The sequence below is a fragment of the Choloepus didactylus genome, assembly GCF_015220235.1.
Source record: "Choloepus didactylus isolate mChoDid1 chromosome 11 unlocalized genomic scaffold, mChoDid1.pri SUPER_11_unloc1, whole genome shotgun sequence".
In the NCBI taxonomy this organism is placed as follows: Eukaryota; Metazoa; Chordata; class Mammalia; order Pilosa; family Megalonychidae; genus Choloepus; species Choloepus didactylus.
Window position 1 is genome coordinate 2258824 of NW_023637577.1, and position 26679 is coordinate 2285502.

General features: G+C 47.9%; 1 protein-coding gene across 4 annotated transcripts in view; it reads right to left on the minus strand.

Annotated features, from left to right (window-relative positions):
• Positions 1 to 4378: 4378 nt before the first annotated feature.
• The window catches only part of HRH2 (histamine receptor H2), a 59759-nt gene continuing 37458 nt past the window's right edge, over positions 4379 to 26679 (minus strand). For 2 of the 4 annotated variants that reach the window (XR_005214809.1, XR_005214808.1), the window contains exons 3-4: positions 23219 to 25862; positions 7293 to 7431 (exon numbers count right to left, since the gene is read on the minus strand). Coding sequence is in view for 1 of the 4 variants with exons in the window: in XM_037823032.1 (XP_037678960.1) it covers positions 7239 to 7431 (193 nt within the window). In the remaining 3 variants the exon portion in view is untranslated. Of the gene's footprint in view, positions 7432 to 23218; positions 25863 to 26679 lie in introns of all 4 variants that reach the window. The other 2 variants (XR_005214810.1, XM_037823032.1) reach the window with 2 other exon arrangements.

Consider the following 26679-nt stretch of genomic DNA (forward strand, 5'->3'; position numbering starts at 1 on the left):
AGAGAGAGAAAGTTGGTTAGTTGTTGCCAGGGCCTGGAGCGAGGGGAGAATGGGAGGTGATTGCTCGTGGTTACAGGTTTATTTGGGGAGGGGGGGGTTGGTGATGAAAATTTTCTGGAATTAGATAGTGGTGATGGTTACAGAATCTTATGACTATACTAAAAACCACTGAATTGTACACCTTTAGAGAGTGAATTTTATGGTATGTAAATTATATCTCAATAAAATAATAATAATAATAATAATAATAATAATCCAGAGACCAGCAAGGGCTGTTTTTTAAAATTCCCATAAGAGGGCGCCATCTACTTTGTTGCAAGTGTAGGGCTCAATGAACATTTTGCCAGTTGTGGAAGAAAAATGGCCCTGGAAACCTGATTAACATATTTTTGGTTCAATTCCATGCTTTATCAGGGTGTCCTACTCTGCCTGGCTGATCCAAATCATACCTCAGCTTGGGCTGGGCCTATGCTTAATGATATGTTTCAGCGGAGACTTAGGCTTCAAGAGCTGAGAGGAACCTCCCCACTCCAGTGTCATAAGTAATATGAGTTTAAACTGTTTCATACCACTGGAAATACCTGCTTAGACTGACCCAGTGCTTTAGCATTTTATGCTGCATGAGCCCTGGATCTTCCCATTGGAAACTTCTATCATGCTGTTTCTGTCATGGTGAGGCAGCTGTTTTCTGGAGGACAGAACCGTGAAGAAACTCCACCTCAAATAATTGTTGTCACCAACGTTCATTAAGGGCTTACCATGTGTCCATCAGGTGCTTTGCTCATCATCTCTTGTAGTTCTCCACAACCTACAAGGTAGGTTTATCAATCCTGTGTAAACAAAATGTCATCTATGGCCTCCCAAGCCCTTGAGAGCTGGACAAGGTTAGTGTGATCCCCCCCGTCTGCTGACTTTTTGGAAGTCCACAGCCTTCCTCATGATTCTGGCAACTCCCCAAAGAGCTCAGCTTCTTACTTTTTCATAGTTTCTTCTGCCTCTGGGCCCCTGCCTCCTCTAAGGTTCCTTTCTCTTGTGTTCTACATGGATCCAGATGTGAAACTCTACCTTCCTCCCAGATGACTCCAAAAAGCCACTCATACCAAGCATACGTGAGTGTAGGGGACTCTCCTGGAGATATTTTTGTAGATGGAGAGATGGGTTTCCATTACATCAATATACATGACTATAGAGTGAACATTAGAAATTCCCTGTTCCTCAAAGTGTCATTTTGAGCTGTGCATGCTGTCCCACTCTTGATGGATTTTCTCTCTTTCTTCTTTGCCCAACCCTCCTCCTCACTACCTACCACCCCAGACTGTACCTCAGGAACTCCAAATTCTCCCATTCTTATGTAGATAACTGCATTTCCGGATTCATCCAGGTGCTCAACAGAATAAAGGGGCCTCCAGTTAAAAATAAAGGGTCCTCTTAAAAAGGTAGTTTTGGTTATATATAGCATAAAGAATGTCCCCAATGCCACTGTTGCATGGATGAGAAAAATCAGGTTCAGAGGGGACTGTGTCTGTCTTCTCTGGCTCAGCCCTTAGATTAGACACATGCTGGGTCCCCAGGAGAGGGGCCTAGAGAAAGCATGAGCAGCGTTTTAAATTTCTACAAGATACTAGGCGTCTAGAGCAGCCCTCACCTGCCATTCATAGCCTGGACTGGGGGCAGTTTGGAATTTCCTCAGCTTTGGAGAAAGGGCAGCCTGCAAGGCCTTGGCACTTGGAAGGCTCAGAACTGAAAAGACAAGAAAGTACAGTCATTTGGAGTAGAGTGTGTACTTCTGGCTGGAATCAGCATCCAGCATGAAGGGATAATATGGCCTAGATCAGGCAGAGCTGTGAATGCCAAACCAAGGAGCTTGGATTATATGCACGGGGTATGGGAGCCACAAATGGTTTAAGCAGAAGAGTGGCAGGTTTTATTGCATTTTAGGAATAAAAATGGTTGACATTTACAGAGCATCTACTATTGTCTGAGTTCTACTATTGCATTGTTCTAAGTACTTGATAGGCATGATCCTATTTAATCCTTCCAACAACTCTATGAGTTACTGTTATTATTCCCCATTGTATGGATGAGGAAACTGATGTGCAAGGTGGTTAAGTGACTTGTTCACAACCAGAATTGAGACTCAGTCAGACACCACAAACCACTTACTGCGGGATGCTTCTGAGAGCAGTAAGATGGTCATCAATTAACCAAGGATGTAAGGACTGGGTGCATGGAAAACTAAAACCATTGCTGAAAGAAATTAAAGAAGGCCTAAATAAATGGAAAGATATCCCATGTTCATAGATTGGTAGACTTAATATCATTTAGATGTCAATGCTACCCAAAGTGATTTACAGATTTAATGCAATCCTGATAGAAATTCCAGCTGTCTTCTTTGCAGAAATAGAAAAGCCAATCACCAAATCCATACGGAAGGGCAAGGGACCCTCAATAGACAAAAATATCCTGAAAAAGAACAAAATTGGAGGATGTACACTCCCTGACTTCAAAACTTATTACAAAGCTTATATCAAAAGTGTGGTACTGACACAAGAACAGACATATAGGGCAATGGAATAGAATTGAGAACTCAAAATAAACCTATACATCTATGGCAATTGATTTTTGACAAGGGTGAAAAGTCTACTCAATGGGGAAAGAATAGTCTCTTCAACAAATGGTGCTGATAAAATTCGATATCCACATGCAAAAGAATGAAGTTGGATCCCTACTTCACACCATATACAAAAATCAATTCAAAATGGATCAACAACCTAAATACAAGCACTAAAACCGTAAAACTCTTAGAAGAAAGCATAGGGGAATAACTTTAGGATATTGTATTGCACAATGGATTCTTAAGACTTTACATCAAAAGCGTGAGAAATGGAAAAACAAATAGATAAAATGGACTTTGTTAAAATTAAAACTCGTGCATTGAAGGACATTATCAAGAAAGTGAAAACAGAATAGGAGAAAAATAGTTGGAAACCATATATTTGATAACATCCAGAATATATGAAGAACTTTTACAACTCAATAACAAAAGACAACCCAATTAAAAATGGGCAAAGGACTTGAATAGAAATTTCTTCAAAGAAAATACACAAATGGCCAATAAGCACATGAAAAAAATGCTCAACATAATGTGCCATTAGGGAAATGCAAATCAAAACCACAATGAGATGCCACTTTACACCCACTAAAATGGTTATCATTAAAAGTGGAAATAAGTGTCAGTGAAAATATGAAGAACTAGAACTTTTGTACATTGTTGCTGGGAACGTAAAATGGTACAGCTGCTGTGGAAAACGGTTTTGCAGTTCCTCAGAAAGTTAGGTATGGAGTTACCATATAACCCAGCTATCCCATTTCTCAGGATAGTACCCAAAAGAATTGAAAGCAGGGACTTGAACAGATATTTATATATCAAGGTTCATATGTGCATTATTCACAAAAACTGAAAGATGGAGGCAACCCAAGCGTCCATCAAGAGATGAACGGATAAACAAAATCTGATATAAACACACAATGGAATATTCTTCAGTCATAAAAAGAAATGAAGTTCTGACACATGCTGCAGCAAGGATGAACCTTGAAGATATCATGTTGAGTGAAACAAACCTAACATGAAAGGACAGATATTGTATGATTTCACTTATATAAAATAACTAGGATATGCAAATTCATAGGGACACAAAGTAGAGTGTAGGTTACCAAGGGAAGTGGGAGGGGAAATAGGTAGTTAAAACTTAATGGGTGCAGAGTTTCTGCTTGGGGTGTTGGAAAAGTTTTATTAATGGATGGTGGTGATGAAAGCTCAAATGGTGAATGTAATGAACACCTCTGAATTATGTAACTAAAAGAGGTTAAAATGGGAAATTTTATGTTGTATGTATATTACCACAATAAAAATTAGAAAAACAAAACACCTTTCGCTGGTGTCCTTGGGATTTCTTGAGCATAATCATGAATTTTCTCTTGACCTTGTTTCTCGTTTGCACCTCACCCACCTACTCTCTACTGTGGGCTCCCTCCATTGGCAAATTTTTCTCCCACTTCACAAAAGCATCTCTGAGCCTGAGATCTTCAGAAATAATCCATCCCATTATCAGTAACCAAGTACCTTCTAAAAGCTGCCTCTACCACGTGAGCAGGTCAAAGGTTTGGTTCTTCTCATCAGCCCTTCTTTCGTTTCTAAGGTGGAGTTTTAAGATGAAATCCAGCTTTCTGAGAACTTCTTTTTTCCTTAAACACAATTTTCAACTTGGCCTTCACCCCAGCATTTTATCCTGACTCTTTCTAAATCAAGACATCGTATGATGAAGTCTGGCGAGTGTTTCCTCCCCAGGAAGTTAAAAAATAAAACCAGGAGGCAGCATCTGCTTTCATAGCTTTATTGGAACATGAAGGTAACACAGAACATTAATTGGATGCCCCACCCCCCGCATATGCTCCTCCTCTGGGCAGCAGGTACCTCACTTCTGCAGCCAGCAGAGGCCCCAGGAGCTCTCTAGAAGGGTGGGGTCCACTCAGAGGCAGACCTGAAGGAGACCCTGTCATGGCAGCTGCTGTGTGGGCCTTGGGTGGGAGCTCTGACCAGCAGAGACTGGGATGAGCCAGGCCAGTCTGCAAAGTCTTATGCCTCCAATGACCCAACCATGACTTGGAGACCCACCTGCCTCAGACTCCTGGAAGATGTCCAATTGAGAGAATTCTGGGGCTTCCATCACCAGAATCCAGCCAAGGGGGCTAAGCATCTCTAGGATCATCAGGGTAAATGATGCCTCTGGGTTTATCAGCAGACAAGCTGCTTAAAGTATCCATGCTCTCCACCCTCTGGACTCTTTGTTTTCTTTTCTCATTCATCCAACAAACATCTATTAAGCTCCTACTATGTACCAAGTATTAGTCTAGGGAGCAGACATACAATGGTCCACAGAAACAGGCAGGACCCATAACCTCATGAATGGGAGAGAGACTGTAAAGAAAGCCCACAAGTGACCATAGCATTACAGCCATGATAGTGGCTTCCAAGGAAAGTTCCCAGGGTGTGTGGTGGCAGGGGTGGGTCAGGGAGGACTTCCTCAAGGGAGTGACATTTTAGCTGAGATCTTATGGAGATAGCTAGCTATGAAGAAAGGAAGAGCAGTTCAAGCCCTTGAAAAAGCAGGGTTTGGCAGCTGGAGTGAGCAAAACAAACAAAAATGGAAAAGCCAGTAGACCTGGAGGGGAAAGGAGGGGAGTATGGTGCAGAAGGAGCTGAGGGGCAGGCAGGGGCTGAGCACACAGGGCTCACAATGGTTTTATCCATATGTGTGATGTGGTCAGTTCTGCATTTTGGAAAACTCACTCTGGCTGTTGGGTGGAGAGTGAACTGGGAGGTGGGGCAAGTGGGGAATGTGGAAACGGGTCGAGAGGCTGTTTCAATTGTCCTGTTGGAGATGGTAGCAGTTGGGCCAAGGTGATGATGGTGCAGATGGAGCAAAGTAAACAGCTGGCAGATGTATGCGGAAGCTAGGACATGAGAGGTTTGACTCCGAAGCATGAGAAAAACGGAGGTGCAAAGGATGCTCCCCAGGCCAGGAGCAGAGAGACGGTCTTGAGTGTAATTATGGACACACAACATTGGAGGTGCCTTTGCAAATACCCAGGTGGAGCTGTCATGTAGGCAGTGGGAGGTCTAGAGCTCCCAGAAGGAGCCTGGGCTGCAGTTATAAATCTGTGAGTAATGTCCTTATGCTTCATAACTGAAGTCATGTATATGGATGAGGTCCCAGAGGGAGAGAGGATGGATCTAGAAGAGAAGGTGGCTCAGGGCCAAGCCTTCAGGAACAGCCACATCTAATGGCCAACAGAGTACAGGTGAGGTGCAAAGGGAACTGCTAAGGCGTGTTTAGATGGAGAGAAAGAAAACCAGGAGAGGATCTTGGAAGCCAAAGGGAGAGTGGGTCTCCAGAAGGGGCAGCAGCCAGCAAGAAAAGGTGACGCTGAGAAGCCCTAGTGGCAGCGATGTCCTTTGGCAACCTCAGCTCTCTGGGGGCTGGGTCTTTTCAACAATCCTGTATACAGGAAAGAGAAGCTTGCCCCCTTGGACAGTGGACGAAAGAGCTGCTCAGGGGGATCAGGTCATCTGCCCAAGGTCATGAAGCCAGGGGAGAGCGCTGCTGGGACAATGCCCCCATTCACACCCCTTGCATTCTCCAACCTCTACCCCGCCCTCCTTGCCATCCCACTCACAGACACACTTTCCCGAGCACGTCCGTGCCGTACCACTCCTTGTTGATGAAAAGCACCAGAGGGATTCAGTACCATAGCATGATGGGATCCCCAGCCTCCAGGAGACCAAGCCTTGCTAGGAGAAAGGTAAGTATCTTGACCTCCGTCTCAAGAGGCCATGTAGTGTAGTATCAAGACCACGGGCTTAAGGTCCAGCTTTTCACCCATCTTCCCATTCATTCATATCTGTTCATTCATTCATTCATTCCACAAATATTGTTTGAGTGCCAAGCACACTTTCTAGCTGAGCTGCTTTGAGCAGGCTCTGAACTTCTCTGAGCCTCAGTTTCCATCTCTGTAAAGATGGGTCAGTGACCCTTGACACACATGCTTATGAGGATTACATGGAGGTGTAAGTTGTCTGGCACATAGTAGGTGTTCATTAAAGGCTAATTCCCTTCCCTTCTCTTCCTTTCCATTGCTTTCCCTTCCCTTCCCTTCTCTTCCTTCCCCTTCCTTTCCTTTCCCTTCTCTTCCCTTCCTTTCCCTTCCTTCCCCTTCCCTTCCTTTTCCTTCTCTTCCCTGCCCTCCATCTGCAGAACTCATGAAGGAGTGAGAAACTAAGGCCTTATAGCAACACCTTCTGTCTTTCTCAGAGGACATGCACGCTCCTCCATGCACACATCCATGCACACACGTGCACATGTCCCCAGATTACCCGCTGTCTCTACTCATGATTCCTAGGGCCAGCACCAACGTGAGCTTGGAACCCATTGGACCCAGCACATCTGGGCTGAGAACAGTCCTGAAAGCCATCTGGGAATCCTAAGCACAGAACAGGCCCAGAACTGAGGACCCCAGCCTCCCCTGTATGGTCTGGGAGTCCCCAGACTCAAGCTGGGGTGTGTCCTCAGTGACTTTGAAGCTGGGTTCTTAGTGGCTCCAGGAGTCAAATCCTTGGTGACCAGAATTTTGGTATCTTCAGTGTCCTGGGGCTGCACCCTCCATGCTCTGGGCCCAGTCTAAGGCGCCTCAGAGATCAGCGTCCTCACTGATTCCTGGGTCGGTGGTGTCAGTGGACCCTCTGATGGCAGCTCCCCTGACTGCTCCTCCAAGGGGGGTCCCATGTGTCTCTGAAGGAACTTAAGCCCCCACAGGCTCTTGCAGCAGCTTAGGAGGTTGCTGGAACACACAGAACAGGGCAGTGCTGGCTTCCTGGGGAGACACAAACACAGGTTAGGGCTGAGGTGGCCACTGAGCAAGAACAGTGGGGCCAGGGTCTAACTCTCACCTTTGCTTCTTCTAAGTCAGATTGTGAAGGCGGTTGGGGGGAGGTGGAGGAGGACCTCTCTCTGCCTTACAGAGAAGTCCACGTGCAACGGGACTTATTCCCTCAACCCCCATGGTGGAGCACCCAGGAGACTTGTTTTCCAATCTCAATTCTGCTTCTAACATGCTATGTGCCCTTGGTCAAGTCACTTAACCTCTCTGAAACTCAAATGGAGGAAAAAAAAATTCACCTTCCTAATCCTTGAAAGGATGAACCATTAGGCAATATGTATAAAAGTATCCCACACATTGTCTGGCACATAGTAAGAGCCCAATTAATGTTTGCTATTTCTGAATCCTAAGGAAGTGATTTCTGAGTATCTACAGTGTGCCTCGTAGGAGATGGGGGGAAGTTGTGAAGATTTATTCTGCCTTGCATTAGCCATCAGTTATGAATCTATCTGTCTCCCCATTAGAATGTGTCCTCCTCGAGGTAAGGTGTTTGCTATTCAGCCCCTGCAAGTATGGCCACCACCCAGTAGGAACTCAGTTAGTGTTTGTTGGTTCCATCTGATGGAAAGAAGGATAGGTCAGTGAAGGTGAGTTTGCTAAACCCTTTGGTAGGACAGTTTTTTTTAAACATTTTTTGAAAATTCAGTTTTATTGAGATCTATTCACATACCATACAATCATCCACAGTGTATAATCAATTGTTCACAGTACCATCATATAGTTGTGCATTCATCACCACAATCAATTTTTGAACAGTCATTACTCCAAAAATAAAATAAAATAAAATAAAAATAAGAATAAAAATACAAGTAAAAAAGAACACCCCAAACATCCCATCTCCCCTTATTATTCATTTAATTTTTGGATAGGACAGTTTTTAACAAAGTATTCAGCATATAATTCAGAAGGGAAAGACTCAATTTGGAGCCCCTGCGTATCCAACCCCTCTCTGCCACCTGCTGATCTCCTTTTTTAACAGAGAGTGCAGGGGGTAGGCTCAGAGCTTTTAGCAGGCAATAGCATTGAGCTAGACTTTGAAGACATTGTCTGTTCTATTGTCTCTGTTAATGAGTACCTTCTGTTTCCCCCAAGTAATATTGGTTTTCCCTATATGGTGATGATATAGTTTCTTATAAAATAAATTGATTGCAGTGAAAACAGTGACTGGGTTTAAGAGAGTTAAGGCCACATGGTGGGACATGAAGGGGATTTGCAGTTTGGGAAATGCCTTAGACTACAAATCACTGGCACAGCTCGCCTTTGGTTCAAACTCAGGAAGAGCCAAGCATTGCATGGTGTCCCAAGAAGTTTGGTCTGGGAGATCTGTAGCTCAAGGGCAGCCCAAAATCTGGGTTCACCTCTGTTCAGGGCCACAAAGTTCCCTGCCAGGCTCTGGGGATCATCTGTTAAGGGAGGTCTGGCCACCAAGGGAACCAAACTCCATGCTCTTTCTCCCGTTCTCTCTGAGACTCCCCCCAGGGTCTCTCAAATGGTAGCGATGGAAGCTGTGGGTTTGGAGGCCTGACTTTATAAGGCTTGGTGAGCACAGACATAGCCAGCACCTAATTTTCTTTCAGTGAGTGGGTGTGTTCCAGCTTCACTGGTCCAAGACACCCTATAGGTTTGGCCGGCTCCAGTCTCCCCAGGGAACACCTGACCTTCACCTGGACCTCAAGGTCATACCCTTGGGCACTTCAGAGGCACTGGGTGTCCTTTTCCTTGTTAGCACTACACATATTTGGTCAAGCAGGGAGGTAGCTGCTTTTTGATTAACATTCCAGACGGAGCCCACTGCTCTGATAAAGTGACTTTTGCTGACATTATCAAAGAAAAGGTAGCTCTAGACTAGGAAATAATGATCTCCCTTCTCAAAGGGGCCTTAAAAGCCCTTAAATAATATTACTATGGAAATATTACATGTTCATAGGAAAAAACTCAGAACAGATTACCGAAAAGAAGACAAGAAGCATCTCATGTGAGCCAATACAGTCCATGAAAATTAAGCCTGCACTTTTTGTTGGAATGGTAGGCATGCAACATACTTTTTCACTGGGGCTGCTGAGATAGTAAGATGTAAGCTTTGTGCTGCTGGTGGCCACAAGGGGAGAATCTGACTGTGCACGTGGAAAGCAAGAGTTGAAAGCTGGAGAAAGACAAATGTCTGATGACACTATTTGTTCATTTGGATCAGGCCATGCGTGAAGCTACTCTTGGGCTTTTCAGCAACATGAGCCAATCAACTACCCGCACCAACCCCAGCCTATTTTAATGAGATTTCTGCTACTTGCAGGCAACAGTGTCCTGACTAATAGATGGCTAAATAAATGTTATCTGAATCTGATTCTCGTCTTTTCCACACTGAGGGTGTTATAATACGTTCTACCACCAGAGGTCAGGTGCCAGTTTCAGTGATACTGTCTGCTGGAGAAAGAAGCCTTACTTGGGGCCCTCTCTGACCCTCAGTTTTCTTATCTGTGAAATAAGTTAATAATAGTAGCCTCTTATCTACATACAATGGAATACTATTCAGCTATAAAAAAGAATGAAGTTCTGATACATACTATAACATGGATCAACCTTGAAAACATTATGCTGAGTGAAATAAGCCAGGCATAAGGACAACTATTATATGATTTTGCTTAGATGAAATAATTAGAATAAGCAAATTCATAGAGACAGAAAGTAGATTAGAAGTTACTATGGTCCAGGGTGGTGGGGAATGGGGAGTTACTGCTTAAAGGATTAAAGGGCACAGAGTTTCTGTTTAGGTGATGAAAAAGTTTTGATAATGGGTGGTGGTAAAGGTAGCACAACATCATTAATGGAATTAATTCCACTGAATTGTACACTTAAAAATGGCAAAGATGGCAAATTATTTGTTATACATATGTTACCACAATAAAAAAAAAGTATTTAAAGAATTAGGCGCCAATGGGGGGGGGTTCTAAATTGACTACTGCTTCCCATGTACTAGGGATTATAATATAGAGGAATCCTATAGCAAATCCTATTGCAAAACAAAGAATGCTTTTGGAAAGCTAAAATAATAACAATTATAGCAATCTCACAGGGCTGTCGTAAGCACTGAGATGCTGAATCTCGGAGCCCCTTTCCACCATGCTCCCCTGCTTCCAGCACTCAGTATCGGCAGGATCACCCCACATGCCTTGGCACATGCTGTTCCCATTACATGGAATTCCTTTATCTCCCCTTTTCTGGTCAACTTCAGCTCCTGTTGCAAGACTGCTCAGGCATCACCTCCTGTGGGAAGCTGTCTCTGAGGCCTCCCAGGGTTCTTGATTTTCTCCTCCAGCTTCTCCAGCCCCCTCTGCTGAGGCACTTATATCCCTGGGTTACCCATCACTTTACCTGTCTCCCAGATTAAATCAGGGGGGCCTGAAAGGCCGGTCGTTCACCTTTTGTCTTCGATCTTCAACCCCATTGTCCAAGTTTACAGTAGGCATTCAATCATGCGCTCTTAACCAATGAATGAAACGCCCAATGGAGCTCAGCTTGAATGACGATCCTCCAAAGCGGCTTCTGACTTCCTGAATTCACAGAACTTCAGAAGCAGTTGAGCTGGCTGTCTCCAGCAGCCCTGACTCCTATATGCTGTCCCTCGTGCTGGCTTTATTTCTCTTTCTACCTTCTCACCGATCCTACCCTGTAAGGGTATCATGGACACGAACCCCAGGAGGGATTCATCTCAGCAATCACCTTCTGAGCATCAGCCACATGAGCCACATCTCATACTTTATTGGAGAGAAAGTATGAGATTGGAAAGCAGGAGTCCTGCATTCAGTTTGAGCCTTCCTCCTTCCCCTGCTGTTGGGTCTCTGGCAATTCTAGCTCCCTTCCCAAGCCCCTCTCCTTATCTGTAAATTGAAGCCATGAGATGAGATGGGAGAAATGAAATGTTTTGAAAGTTCTCCTCTTCGTCATCCTTTGTTTCTGGAGATGGGCAGGATCTCTAGGTGCTTCTCCCAAGAGGTTCACCAAGAGCTGATGGTTGAAGCACTGTGTGCTAAGGGTCTGGAGCTCTTCTCCATTCTCAGATCCTTATCCTGTAGCCAACAATGTGGGAAGGACCCCCAGACCCAGGAGGTCAGTTTCCCCTGCGTTCTGGGAACTGTGTCACAAAGAACTTTCCTTTATGAGAAAATGGAAATGGAGCTGATTAGAAAGTGGAAGTGACCCCAGAGCCAGCTACAGCCCACCAGATGCCTTTTCCAAGGCCTTAAGCTTTGGATGCCATTGGGGGTGACCCTCTTCTCCAGACTGGGCCCAAGTTTTCATTAAAACAGCCTTGGGAGGGAAATTTTAGGACCCCAGGTTACCCAGAGACCAATCGGAGTGTTATCTTCCTGCCCTTTTATTTTCCACCATAAACCAATATTACCCGATAAATAAAAGTCACCAAAATTCAGGCCTCTGCTCATGAAAGGAAGTATTTTTTCATGGCCCTCTCGTCATTCTCTGGAAGTGAACACAGAAAGTTTGTCTGCCTGAGGGTCAGATATGATTGGCAGGGATGACACCCAATTTCAAGTCTATAGGGGTGGGCAGCTCGCTCTTTGTCCTTCAGTAGCAAATGTTAAGAGCAAGCTGGTAAGAACCTGGGCAGATTTCCTGCAGGAGCTTTGCAGATGCTCTGGGTTCATTTATGTGCCAGATAAGGTGACACGTATCCAAGGAAGCCACCTCTAGAATTCCCTGGGACTTACTTGAGATCCACAGGTAGCAGTCACAAACCATTAACTCCTTTTGTATTTTTTCCTATGACAAGGGAAATGTATAGTGAGGGTTGGCCTTAGGCCCCTAAAGGGGATTTCATTAGCGATCTCCCAGGGTGCACATCTTTAAACACTGGAACCAACCTAGGAGCTTGTCAAAGGAGGGGTTGGTTTTCACTGGTGCTCCCCGTGGTGAAGCACGGACCAGGCATCCATGAATTGCACTAGTGAATGAATAAATGACTGGCTAGCATCTACTGAGCACTCATATGCTTGCACCCCTTTTCCTACTTAACCCTCACAATGGATCCATAAGGTAAGTACAGGTGACCCCGTTTCACAGACCAGGAAATCAAGGCTGCAGGAGGGTGAGTGATGCTCCAGGTCACTCATGTACTCGAATCCACAGCTGTAGGACTCCAAAGCTTATTCCTTCCCACCACACCAAGCTGCTTCCTGTAGAGCAACTAAATGCATTGGATGGAACATTCTGGAGCAATCACCGCATATCAGATACCATGGGGGAGGCCACCAGCCTCAAAAAACTTATAGATGATGACACACACAGGTCCATCGCTGCCATGGAAAATCCCAAACTGCACGTGTATGTGTGTGCATGTGAGTCTCTGTGTGAGCCAGTGTGAGTGGTTGGGCACACGTGTACACAATAGAGTGTGTGCAGGTGAGGGTTCATGGTTGTGTGAGTGCATTCATGTGTAAGGCCATGAGTGTGAGCATGCATGCAAGCAAAAGTGTGTGTGCAGGGGTGCCTGAGTGTGCACACACATGTGCATCGTGTGTGTGTGTGATGTGAGTGTGATTATGTGGCATAGAAGCCGTCTCTGGCTTTAGGCATCAGGGTGACTCAGGGAGCAGGGAGCCTCTGAGTGGGGCCTGCAGCAATGAGGGGAAATGGGACAGGGGTGCTTGGGAAAGTGGGGAACGTGCTCCAGGCCAAGGGAACAGCCTGAGCTGTGGTCTGTGCTCTGAGGACAGGGAATGATCTAGTTCAGCTGGAGAAAGAGGAGCATGAGGAGGCACTGGGAGAGGAGAGGAGAGAAGGATTCAGTAGCCAGAATATGATGGTGTTGATTGAGGAGTTTGTATATGATCCGGCAGGCACTGGAAAGCTAGTGAAAGCTCTGGAGCAGGAAAGTGTCAGGAACTGACTGAACAGTGGCCTCCGCCTGTGATCTGAGCTGGCCTTTCTCCGAGACTTTACGATGGCATGGGTCAGTGAGATTGTACCTACCCCTTGGGCGAGTGTCCAAGGGGAGGATGGGGGAGGGATATTCACCCACCACAGGGAGAACCGGGGCTGCAGGTGAGTGGGTCTGGGCAATTTCCATGGGAGTCCTCTTTCAGGCCCTCAGGTGCAACATGTGGTTAACTCACATTGGACACTTCATGTATGCTTGCCCTGTGACCCTCCCAGCAGTCCTGCCAGAAGGGTAAACTGACCTGACCAAGGTCACACAGCTGGTGGGTAAGGACCAGGGCTCTGCGCCGAGTCTGCTGGGTCCAAAGCCCAATCAAATGAGAGCCAAAGCATCTCACGTTCCATCAGTTCAGTTCATCCTCACACCAACCCCAGGCAGGGAGGGAGGGAATACCATTATTCTTCCTATTTTATGGAGCAGCAAACTAAGGCCCAGAGAGGTTAGGTAACTTGCCCGAGGTCATACAGCCAGTAGGTAGCACTGGATATATGTTGCAGCACCTTGGGCACATTGCGTGATGGAGAAGTCAAGGTATGGGGAGCCCTACTTCCCTCTCAACCCATCCCCGGCCTCCACACCATTCACTTCCTGCTGCTGAAGTAGGATTGAAGAACAATAAAATGCTGAGAGTGTTTGTTTAATTTTCACAACATATATAGAGATCCATAGTCTTGTCTCTAACAGATGAGGAAACTGAGGCCAAAAGAATGTCTTGTGCAAGGATCCCCCCGCAAATAAGTGGTGGAGCCTGATGAGAATCTTCATCTGTCCATCTGCAAAGCTGGGGAGCCCCCTGCCCTGCCCTCCTCATACAACGGGCAGAGCAGCACTTAGAGGGTCCCGGAGGCATCAGTGCCTCTCTCATCTCCTGAATCCCAGCCTTGCATTCAGCCTGCCCGGCTGCTCGAACCCACCAATTATGGCCATTTGGGACTGGCTGGCTTGACCAATCTTCTCCTTGAAACTGTGGCAAGCTTTTTAAGATGGAAAGAAATGGCCAAACCTCTGGCAGGTGCTTACAAAAAAAGGACCTGCAGTGCACGAGGCTGTTCTCAAAGTCATTTCCCATTGCTCATCACATCCCATTCCTGAGAGGCAGGCAAAGTGTCACACTCATTTCATAGATGGGGAAACTGAGCTTGGAGAGGCCTGCCATTTGCCCCAAGGTCACCCAGCAGTGAACGGCAGAGCTGGGAATCAACTGAGACCTGTAGGATGCTACATGCTGGGCATAAGCTCTCTGCTTCACCAAGCAGGTTTTTTCAGTTTGAGGCTCTTATTTCCTCTCCAGTTTCTGAAAGGCTCAGGCCTTGGAGGAGGGGTGGGGTCCCCCTCTGAGATGGTTCCTCCTTGGCTTCTGTGATCGTTTGCAGCTGTATGTGCCCCCAGAAAAGCAGGCTCTTAAAGCTATACCTGTGGGTGTAGACCTATTGTGAGTGGGACCTTTTGATGAGGTTATTTCATGTATGCCCTGAGTGGGTCTAATCCTTTTACTGGAATCCTTCATAAGACAAGAAAAATAGAGAGACACAGACAGAAACTGTCAGAAAAAAAGATAAAGAAGCTAAAAGCCATGGAGAAGCAGAGAGTAAAACAAGCCAGAGAATGAGACTAGGCCTCCCTATAGTTGTGCCTAAGAGCCTCCTCCCAAATGCCTCTTTGTTGCTCAGCTGTGGCCCTCTCTCTCTAGCTAAGCCAACTTGGCAGGTGAAATCACTGCCCTCCCCACTACGTGGGATCAGACACCCAGGGGAGTGAATCTCCCTGGCAACGTGGAATATGACTCCCGGGGAGGAATCTAGACCCGGCATCGTGGGATGGAGAACATCTTCTTGACCAAAAGGGGGATGTGAAAGGAAATGAAATAAGCTTCAGTGGCTGAGAGATTCCAAAAGGAGCCACGAGGTCACTCTGGTGGGCACTCTTACGCACAATTTAGACAACCCTTTTTAGGTTCTAGTGAATTGGAGTAGCTGGTGGTGGATACCTGAAACTATCAAACTACAACCCAGAACCCATGAATCTCGAAGACAATTGTATAAGAATGTAGCTTAGGAGGGGTGACAATGTGATTGGGAAAGCCATATGGACCACACTCCCCTTTGTCTAGTTTATGGATGGATGAGTAGAAAAATAGGGGAAGGAAACAAACAAACAAACAAAGGCACCCAGTATTCTTTTTTACTTTAATTGCTCTTCTTCACTTTAATTACTATTCTTGTTATTTTTGTGTGTGTGGTAATGAAGGTGTCAGGGATTGATTTTGGTGATGAATGCACAACTATGTAATGGTACTGTGAACAATTGAATGTACGCTTTGTTTTGTATGACTGCGTGGTATGTAAATATATCTCAAGAAAATGAATTAAAAAAAAAAAAAAAGCCAGAGAAGCTTCAAGAGAAGGACACACAGAAGCAAAGAGAAACAGAAGCTAAAAGAGAGAAACACAGAAGCTCAGAGAGGAAGCCACAGAAGCCAGAAGCTGGAAGCAACGAAACCCGGGAGAGAAGGGAGAAACCAGCAGATGCACCTTCCCATGTGATGGAGGAGCTGAGGATGCCAGCAGCCTGTCTTCAGAGTCCAGGTATCGCCTGTTGATGCCTTGATTTGGACATTTTCACAGCCTCAGAATAGTAAACTCATAAGTTAATAAATCTCCATTGTAAAAGGCAACCCACTTCTGGTATATTGCACTTCATCAGCTTTAGCAAACAGAAACAGCCCCCGTCAAACACTTCTCTCCCTTCTTTTCCAAGCCCTCTGCCCATCCTTTAAATGCCAGCAACCCCTTCTCTTTACAGTGAACACCCTCTCCTCTAGCCAGCCACCCAGTCACTTCCAGCACCCACCGCTGACAGGGCTTCAAGGATGTGACACCCTCAGAGGTGACCTGAAGCAAGGACGCTCATATGGCCCGTCTAGAAAGCAGAAGGCAAAGTGTAACAAAAGGCTTAAAATATCCCTCCTCTTTGGCCAGTAATTCTGTTTCCGGAAATTCAATTTCCAAGGAAATAATGTTAAAGAAACAAAATGTTCTATGCATGAAGATGTTCATCACGAGATTGCTTATGGTGGTTTAAAAAAAAGGGAGGGGGGAGAACAATGGCAGGGTACAAAAATAGGAAAACATTTCAGTCAATTGTGGGGCTCCTCCAGGCCCCCCAACTCCCACACTAGCAAACTGCCATGAGCCTGCATGTATGAGGTCTCAGTAAGTGTCAGACACTATTCTAGGGGCTTCATATTCATTCTCTGCTTTAATCCTTACAACAGCCTCAAAAGGCTTCAAAAAGTGGATACTGGTAATATCCCCATTTTACAGATGAAGCAACTAAGAAAGGCAAAGAGAGGTTAAGTAACATGCCCAAGGTTGACTAGCTAGTAGATGGCAGAGCAGGGAATTGAACCCAGGCAGTCTGACTCAATCCAGCAGGCTCAACCAAGGTCAGAGAAGTAGTGGTTACTAGTTATTATTACTGGGGTAGTCACTGAATGTGGGTTACTGTGCCAGGTGGCATGTGGGAGCTTCTCAGGTGGAGTGGGATGCTATTTTGAGATATTGAGGGTTTGCCATTGCTCCCCCCCTTGCTCAGAAGCCTCACCATCGCTGTCCTCTGCCTCTCAGGCTGCAGCTGCAGGGGAGGCCATAGACCATTTTTTAAGCCCCTAACAAAAGCGGTGGTTAGAGACTCAACATGCATTTGGTTTTCAAGAGCCTGTAAGAGAAGTTTCCCACCACCTAGGAGGAGGTGGGAAACACTTGGGGCCTGGGACAGGAAGCTGAGAGTAGATGTTAGCATGGGCCTGGCCCCTGCCCCTTCCTTTGGGGTTAAAACCCTGATTGGAGGTGAGGTGGGGTGACTGCAAGAGGAGTTTGTGGGGGCTGAAAGCGCAGGGGCTTGTGCCCTACTTCCTGTTGGGAACCCCAGGAAGCCTGCAGGAGAAATGGCAGTGAAGAGGCCTCCTGTAGCTCCTGTACCCTAATTTCTCTGTCCCCATAGGGTATGCAGGTGATCCCTAAAATCCCCATGGATCTAGAGGGAGCCCCAGAAATGGATGCATCTGCTGGATATGTCCCATGGGGGCCAGGGGACCGCAGCAGAGGTTGAGGCCCACTGAGGATGTGGCTATATCTCAGCAGTGCCAGGGAGATCCCAGGAGCAGGCCAAGTGTGTCAGTGTGTCCCTGAGCCCAGACATCTTCAGAGATGCCACAGATAGAGAAGCTGACACGACAGACCTAGAGCACTCCCAGGGAGGGAGAAAGGGCCAGACAACCTCAGGGGACTTAGATTATCCTGGAGACATGGGAAGGCGGGGGGTGTAGACAGAATCTTGAATTAACTGGGCTCAACTTCCAAAGTCATGAAAGTCCAGGCAACGGATGATGATGGCTTGGACTAAGATGGTGGTGGCTGCACAGTTCAATGCTGGAAATGACTGAGCTGCCCTGACATGGCAAATTTAAGTCCTTCCACCATCTGTGACTCGGTGGCCTGGGAGCTACCTGAGCAGAAGGGAAACAAAGAAGTCTCACATCTAGGCATACTCAAGTCTGCACTCTAAACACACACACACGCACCCACCCCCAGCACCTGCAATAACCCAGCTGATCCCTTCCCCAACCTTGGAGGGATTTGCTGTAATCATCAGCCCCACTTTTCAGCTGAGGACACAGAGTTTTAAGAGAGGAGAAGTAATTTGCCCAAGGTCCCTTGGTCAGCAAACCAGGGACGTCTACCTTCAGGGCTCTCAGCAGACAGGGACACTAAAGAGCTTCCTTGAGGGTCCCTTCCCCAGGGCCTTTGCACATGCTGTTCCTTTGCCTAGAATGACACGGCCAAACCTCTGCTCTTAGCTCGGAAAACTCCTACTTGTCCTTTGAGATTCAGTGGAGACATCAGCCCCTTGAGGAGGCTTCCCCTGGTCTCCCAGGCTGAGGCTGGGGCCCTCTTGGCCCCGCAGCCCCCTCTGGATCACCTCTTTCTGAGCACCCTTCCAACACGTTTGTACCGGTTGCCCTGCTCGTCCTGCTTCTCCACTAAGCCCCACACCTTTTTTGGACAGTGTGCTTGGTGAGTGATGATTGAATGCATGAAGAAATGGAAGCTAGCTAGCAGCCACTGAAAATGAGGGACACAGGCTGCTTAGGAAGTAACACGAAATTCAGAGCTGCGACTACCGGGATTGGGTAAAGTGGCAACAAGAGATGGGGTTTCTTTTTGACTTTCAGTTTCACGTTCTGTTTCAATACTAATTAACTCTTTGTAATCATTCTGTGTCCCTTGAGTTAGTTTGGGAAGGGCAAGTTCCTTGAGTCCCCTGGGCATCGGGGATTGCCCTGCCACCCACTCTGGAGGGTCTATCCCTGGATGACCAACTTGTGATAGCCCATCCTACGTCATGCAACTTTCCTGCACTCATCAGATACAGGAAAAGCAGACGCCATCAATGGTTTTCTATCGGCACCATCTGCCAACTTTCTGGCAGTTGGCTCAATGGCCTCTTTCCCATCTCCTCCACCCCAAAAGAGCCTCAGGGGCTGCATATAACCCGCAATGACTGCAGGGCTGCACGCCCAGTAAGTTTCGGGCACACCCCATCCCTGCTCCCTGATGCTGTGGGTTTAATAAGCACCAGATTCACCCCAAAGCAGAAAGCCCTGGGGCTCATTTCTGTTTCTTCAGTGGCAGTGACAGCTGCCAGAAGTCTTCCCTCCCTTTTACAGATGAGGAAATTGGGGCTTAGAGAGGGACAGGATCTCCTCGAGGTCACACAGCTTCAGTGACAGAAGCAGTGGAGAAACCCAGTTCCCTGGCCTGCCAGGTGGGAGCTCTGTCATCAGAACTTCCTTGGCCCTGCCTGCCCCCGGCCCCATCTGCCCCTGGCTCCTGCACTGGCAGCTTCGAGGCGTGACAAGTACACATTTTACCGAATTTGCCTCCACAAGTCGAAGCGATTCATTATTATGGAAAACACATTCCTTGCTGCCCTTGCCAGAAGATTCTTGACACAAACACAGTTGGGTGTTTGGCATAATTTCTCTCCCTTGTTAAGCATTCATGTTTGTATAGGAATGGTCCCTGGAGACTGAGCCAAGCTTCCCATTTGCAGGTGAGGGACTCAGAGCCTGCCCCGAGCCATTCAGTGACACAGCTGAAGCACGAATCCACAGAGCCTGTCCTGACCATTGCAGAGGGGTTGGGGAAAAAATAAAAGCTACCACTTGCTAAATGCTAACTCTGTAAACTGTTGCTAAACCTCATCACAACCCTCATGAGGAGGTGTTTTTATCCCCATTTCGCAGATGAGCAAGCCAAGCCTCAGAGAGGGCAAGCCACCTGCCCAAGGTCACAGAGCTGCAAGTGCGGTGGCTGCAACTGGAACCCATTTCTTTCCTTTCCACCAGGGGATGGCCCATTTTTGTTGAAATGGGCAGAAAAAGAAAAACTAAAAAGAATAACATTTTGTGACTGGTGAAAATGATAGGAAATTCAAATTCCAGTGTCCATAACTAAAGTTTTATTAGAACACAGTCCCCTCCATTCATTTACATCTGCTGTACAGCTGCTTTTGCAGTCTAATGGCAGAGTTAGACTGCATGTCTGCAAAGCCTCAGATATTTACTGTATGGTCTTTGGCAGAAAATGTTTGCTGAACTCTGCCCTACACCATGCCATCTCCCATGGCAGGCAGGGCCTCCCCATATGGTTCCTGAACAAGGGAACCAGGCACAGAGGGTGACGCGGTTGGGGGGGGGGGGTCCCAGCCTCCCTCTGCTTGCCCTGGGACTTGCAATGTGTCCTGGGGCTGGGTCCCTGGAAGAAGGGCATTTTCCTGATTCACTCGTCTAGATATGCACCTTTTTCTTACAGGTGAAAAGGTCCAAGCAGTGGAACTGAGGGTACAGCTCCCCTTCCCTCCCTGTCATAGCCCCTTGGAAGGCGGCACCTCATCCTGCCCCAGCAGGACCTGGGTCAGATGGAACCAGAAGGTGCAGACCAAGGAAAGGGCAAGAGGCAGCAGCATGGCCTGAGGGAAGAAGGAAAATCACCCAGCGGGGGCTTCCAGCTGGCCTCAAAGACACAACCACCAGACATAAATAAATGAGAAATTCTGGACCTTTCGAATGACTCCTGGGGTGGAAAGGGGCGGGGCACGGTTTATTCCCTCCAACTTTTGACGCTGTGATGGGTTTCCCACTTCCTGTCCCTCTGCTCTCCTTCACCTGACTTCCTCTGAAGAGATGGAAGATGGAAAGGATCAGCTCCTCGGGGTCACCCTTCTGCTGTGCTAAGTTGCTGCACAGAAGTGCCTGAGTGTGGATATTCTGTGTCCATTCGGGCGGGCGGGCAGAAGTCAGGCCACTGGGACAGCCTGAGTCTCAGGGTTCTCCACCCACGGTCTGAACCTGTCCAAGAGCTGCCACGGAGTCCAAGCACTTGGTGAAGGAGCAACGGAGCCTCAGGTGGAAGGAAGGGGAGGAAAGAAGAAGAAAGAGAACATAAAAAAGGAATGGAAGAAAAGGCCAAAAAGAAAGATAGAACCTTGCAAACATTATGCTACGTGAAAGAAGCCAGGTACAAAAGACCATGTATTAAATGAAATGTCCAGACCGGGCAAATCTACAGAGACAGAAAGTAGATTAGTGGTTGCCTGGAGCTGGGAGAGATGAGGGATTGGGGAGGTGGGTAGGGGTGTGATGATGGCCAAAAGGTTCAGGGGTTTCTTTTTGGGGGTGATGAAAATGTTCTAAAATTGATTGTGGTGACGGTTGCCCAATTCTGTGACTATACTAAAAGCCACTGAACAGTACACGTTTAATGGGTGAACTATACATACGGTATACCTCAATAAAGATGTTACACCGAAGAAGGAAAATGAAAGAAAAGAGACAAAAGGAGAGGACACAGAGAGAGATGGAAAACGAAGAAAGAAAACTCCCATTTGTTGAATAAAGTCAACTTGTCACATGCTGAGAGCCTGGGGCTTCTATTTCATTTTATTCTGGCGATACCTCTGCAAAGTCAGTCTAATAATTATCACCGTTTTGTAAGTAAGGAGACTGAAGCTCAGGGAGTCAGTGACCGGCTTAACCCCAATCAGTTAGGGACTCAGACCCGGCTACCTAACCTCAACTCTTGGTCCAAAAGCCTCGAGAAGCCACAGGCAGCCCCTACTCAAGAGGGCCAACATGGAAAATGCACACACAAGGCAGCCAGCGGTGGGAGTAGCATGGGGGTTGCTTTTAGGGGGACGGGCTGCCCTGTGGGGCTTAGCAGATGTCCCTCATAAAGGCTGTCGGGAAATGCTGACACAACTGTGCAGAAAAAGTCAGACCCATCTAGAACCCTAAACGACAGATGTAACCAGGATTGGGCACCTCAAGGGTTGAGTTCTCCAAAATTTCACTTCCAAGCAGCAGTTCCTTCTCCAGAAGGGCCAGTTGCACACTTAGAAACGTAAGTGTGCACCAGAAACAGGTTCTTTCACTCCTGCTGAGGTCACAGCTTCCTGGAAGGACTTGGCAGTTAGGGGGTGGGGGAGAGATACAGGGTGAGCCAGACCTGGAGCCCCCCCATCCTGTGGTGAGGCGGCAGACATGGTCCAGGCTGTTGAGAACTCTGGATTCTAATCCCAACTCCCTTGCACAAGTTGCTTCGCTTTCTGGGCTCGTCTGTGATGTAGCCAAGGGGGAGGAGCTGGGTTATCACTCAGGGCCTCTTTCCCGCTCCAAGACTCTGACTCAGACAGAGCTGGCACTGGGCTCTGCTGCAATTCCTGCCCCCGAGGCCACTATTTGGAGTAAAGGGCACTGGGATGGCCAAGCTAGAAAGGGGAAATGATTTTCTGGGCTCCCTCTAGGCTCCTGGAACTTCCCCTCTTTGAGATGCTCTTTCCTTGTCTCTAAAATTAGGTTGGTATTGCTCACTTCTCAGGGCCCTTGGGGACCTAGAAGGAGACATGCACCCCTTCATTCATTCATTCATTCATTTGACAAATAGTATTGGGCCTGTACTAGCCAGGCACTGTGGACACAGCAGTGAACAGACATTGTGGAGGAGGAGCTGACGTTAAATGAACAGATCATATCATGACAAGATGGTTTAAGTGCTAGGGAGGCAATCCAGAGAGAAGGTCAGGAAAAGGGCTGGGAAGGGAAAATGGGAGTGAAGAGAAGTGAGGCAGGCAGAGAGGGATAAGAAGAGGGTCGTGGGCTGAGGAAAGGGCTGATGGGGTTGGGACATCCCGTGGCTCAGGGGGTTGGGGAGGGTGGGAGAGGGGGCTGGGGCAGTGGCAGGAGCCAGGGTCCATACAGGGCCTCTGGAGGCCTTGATAAGGATTTTATTCCAAGAGAACAGACTGTGAGCCATGGGTCCTGGAGGCTCCCAGCCCGTCCCGAGGCTCCATTTGTACCTCTTCTTCCCATTTGCACCTCTTCTTTCCGAGTCTTTCCAGTGCTCCTTGGGACTCTGACCTCCAGGCGCCTGGGAGTATGGTTACCAGGCCCAGGGGCTCTGGGAGGAAGGAGGAAGTGCCACTCCCTAAAATAGACTGCTGATATACCAGGGATTTAGGAATGTTATCTCCCCACCTCGGGAGAGTACAGGAGCAAATGAATGGGCGGGAAAAGACTCCAAAGAGCCCTGGGTGGGGTGCAGGGGAAGGGAGTTTTACCCCAGCCCTTCCCTAGCTTGCTGGGTTTCTCAGACAGGTCACTTGCCTCTCTGGACCTCAATTTCCCCACCTGGTATCTGTGAGACTAACCGTGAGATGATGGCCAAACAGAGGGCAAACAAGTCCAGGCAGCATCGTGGTTTTGGTTTTGGAGTCAGACAGGCTCGGGCTTGAATCCTGGCTCTGTCACACGCGAGCCCGTGCAGCCTTAAGTCGGCCACTTTCTTTCTGGAAGCACGCTGCTGGTCTGGGGAACATTCTGAGAATCTCGGTCCCAGCATATAATTCCTAGGAGATGGTGGCCTCAGTCTGGCTCACTGCTCCACCCCAAGCAGTGCAGGGTCAATGCTGTTGAATGAATGAAATGCACATGGTTGATTTTGGCTGGGGCAGAGCGTGGCCAGGAATCAACTCACGCAGGCCCTTTTGTGCCAGGCTAAGGGGCTGGGGCTGTGGTCAGCAGGTAGGATAGGAAGCAGTGGAGGCGACTGGGTGAGAGTCAGGCTTTAGAAAACGCACTGGAGATCAAAGCGGTAGGACTGCGCGGAGGAGAGATGGCGAGGTTGCTGAATGAAAGTGGAGCAGGAGGGGTCAAGGAAGAGGCAGCCAGAGTCTCACTGAGGGGACAGATTCTGAGAATGTGGTCCCTGGTTGGCTGCAGGGAAGGGAGGCTTGGCCAGCTGGGCCTCTCTCTCTCCTGGGGTATCCCTTGGCTGACTGTGTTCCCCCCCGCCTCCCTTGGTGGTGATCAGGACACTGGGCCAGCACTGGTTCTTGTCCCCAGACAGAGAGGAGCAAGGAAATGCTATTGGTCAGCTGGACGGCTGGAGACAACCTTGTTGTGACACCCACGCGGTAGCCCAGTGGCCCTGGCAGTCTCAGTGGGAAGTGATCCTCTGGCTTTCTCTTGGCTCCTGTAGCCCCCGTACCCACAGCCATGGTGTGAAGACATCCCATTGGCTTCCCCTCATTCTCAGCTGCCAAGTTGCACTGCAGCAATGGATGAGAAGAGCACTGCTCCGGGGCTGCCTCGAAGTGTGGCCTGGGCAAACCTTCATTTCGTCACTGCCCCCCATCCAGGGTCTCCATGAGGACCTGAAGAGATGATGGGTCCTTCCCCCTTCCCCCACCCCACCATAGTATTGTTGCTTTTTCACTAGCTTGTGTCACCAGGGGCAATTTCCTTAACTTCTCCCAGCCTCAGTTTCCCCATCTGCAAAGTGAGGGTTAAAAGAGTACCCACTGCACAGGGTTGGGCTGAGAATGAAACGAGGCCGTGCATCTCCAGGGCCCTCAGCAGCGCCCTTGGCAGACGAGCCTTTCCAGCCTGCATTTGGGGCTCAGCTCAGAGGTCTGCTTTCTGGGCTTGGCTCCCTGAGCCATGCACAGGCCTCTTCTGGGTTGAGATCTGTGCACTTGCTGCACAGAACCATCCTGTGGACAGGTGGTGAGAGCAGCTGTGCATGGTGGGAGCTCTGCACTCAGTCTCTGACACATGCCTCGCAGAATGATTCCTACATATAAATGAGGTCAAACATGTGAAACCGGCAGATAATAGGTACTCCGTGAATGCCAGCTACTGTGATCGCAGTTGTTTCTTGTGGCTAAGTGCTTACTGAATGAAGGAGTTTCCCGAAGGCCTGGGGTTCACAGGCCACTTATTAATCCAGGGGTAAACCAGGTTAAGAGCTGTACAAAGCCACAGCTCGGTAAGCAACACACATAACTAAACTGAAGTCTGACAAACACTTTCTTGTACTCAGTCGTGCCCCATGGTTTTCTCTTTTTATACTTACTGAACTAAATTAGCTGGACACTCGAGACTGTTTCCTGAAGGGGGGAGTGTGGAGGGACATGGGTGGATGGGCGATTTATCTGTCATGAATGGAAGCAGAAGTCTCCTGAGCTGCATTTTGGAAAGTCACCTTTGGGCAGCCTGGAGGATGGTTCTGAGAGGGAGCGTCTAGAGCTGGAGGCTGTGAGGGAGGCTGAGGCAGCAGTGCAGGTGCAGAAGCAAAAGGCTTATTCCAGAGGGAGAGTATGGAAGGGAAGAGTAGCCAGGACCCAAGTCTATGGAGGTAAGGAGGGACACTTGACACCCCTGTAGTGCGGTGGGGGTGGCAGCTATAAGAGCCAGAAGGGGACATGGGTCTCAGTGGGGCAGTGGGGCAGTTTTGCACCCGCCACACTCCACAGAGACCAGAACCCAGAGCCAGAGGGAGCCCATCTGTGGGTATGTCCAAGTTTTTTGGCTCTGGGGGGTGAGCAGCAGAGACCGCTTGAGGATAGACCTGACACTCTGTGAGATGAGGAAACTGAGGCCCAGAGAGGGGCAGGGACCTACTCAAGCCACAGAATGAGTGAGGGCAAGGCTGAGACCAAGGCTAGGCAGCTGGCTTTCCATAACTGTTCATCATCATAAACACACATACAAAATGCCGTTTCTACATCCCGGTTGCTCAGCATGGTTCTTGGCATGTATGGACATTTGATCAATGCTTGGTGAATGAATGGATGAATAAATGGATGGATGGATGGATGGATGGATGGATCGACATATGGATGGAAGGATGGGTGGGTGAGGTGGGTAGGTAGATGGATGGGGTGATGGGTGGATGGATGGATGGATGAACAGACAGATGAATAGATGGAGGGATGGACCGATGAATGGATGGATGGAAGGATGGAAGGAATCAGTCCCACAGACCAGCATTCTGTGGGGTGAAGGTATTGTCTGCGGGAAGAGAAAGGAAAGTAACATTTATTGAGCAACTTCCATGTGCCCGGTGTTCTATGCGCATTCTTCAACTTATTCCTCTCAACATCTTGGGCTCAGACAGGTACAACTGTTTTTTAACAGAGTCAGTTTCCTAAACTTAACTCAAATATGCAGTGTGGTTTCCCAGACATCTTTACACTTTCCTTAGAACCCTGCATTGGCTTTGTCACCAGTGACTTGATTTAATCTCATTTTGGTCCTGCTTATCTTTTCAGCCTGGACACCTCTTGGAGATGGAATCCTGGAGCTTCCTCTTCTCTTGTATCTCCTGTACCCTGCACATCCAATAGGTCTTCCCACTCTTCTATTTTTATTATTATTTTTTAGTGCCTTCTAGATCTTGCTCTCTTCTTTCTCCTTGCTAATGGACTAGTTCCGCAGCCCCCTCACTAGGGGCTGCAGTCTCACCCTTCTGGTCCCAACCAGAGCCCTCCTTCCAAAGCCCAAACCTGCCTATGTTACCCCACTCTTGCTTATAGGCCTTTACTGTTTCCCTAAGATCTATGATATAATGCCCAAATTCTTAGCCTGGCAATTCAAGGCCCTGCCTGAGGCTGCCCTGGTGGTTCCCACAGGACTTGCCCTCCCTCAAGGGAAGAGCTGATGCCTAGTAGGTGCTCAATAAATGCCGAACCCAACTGGGTCTCTCATTTAGTCCCCACAAGAATTAGGAGATGGCTAGTTGAGGGCTGTCCCGGAGGGTTTTGGTGAACGCTATGGCCGAGCAGGGCTCCAACTCAGGACTGCTGATTGTAAGGATGACTAGCTAGAA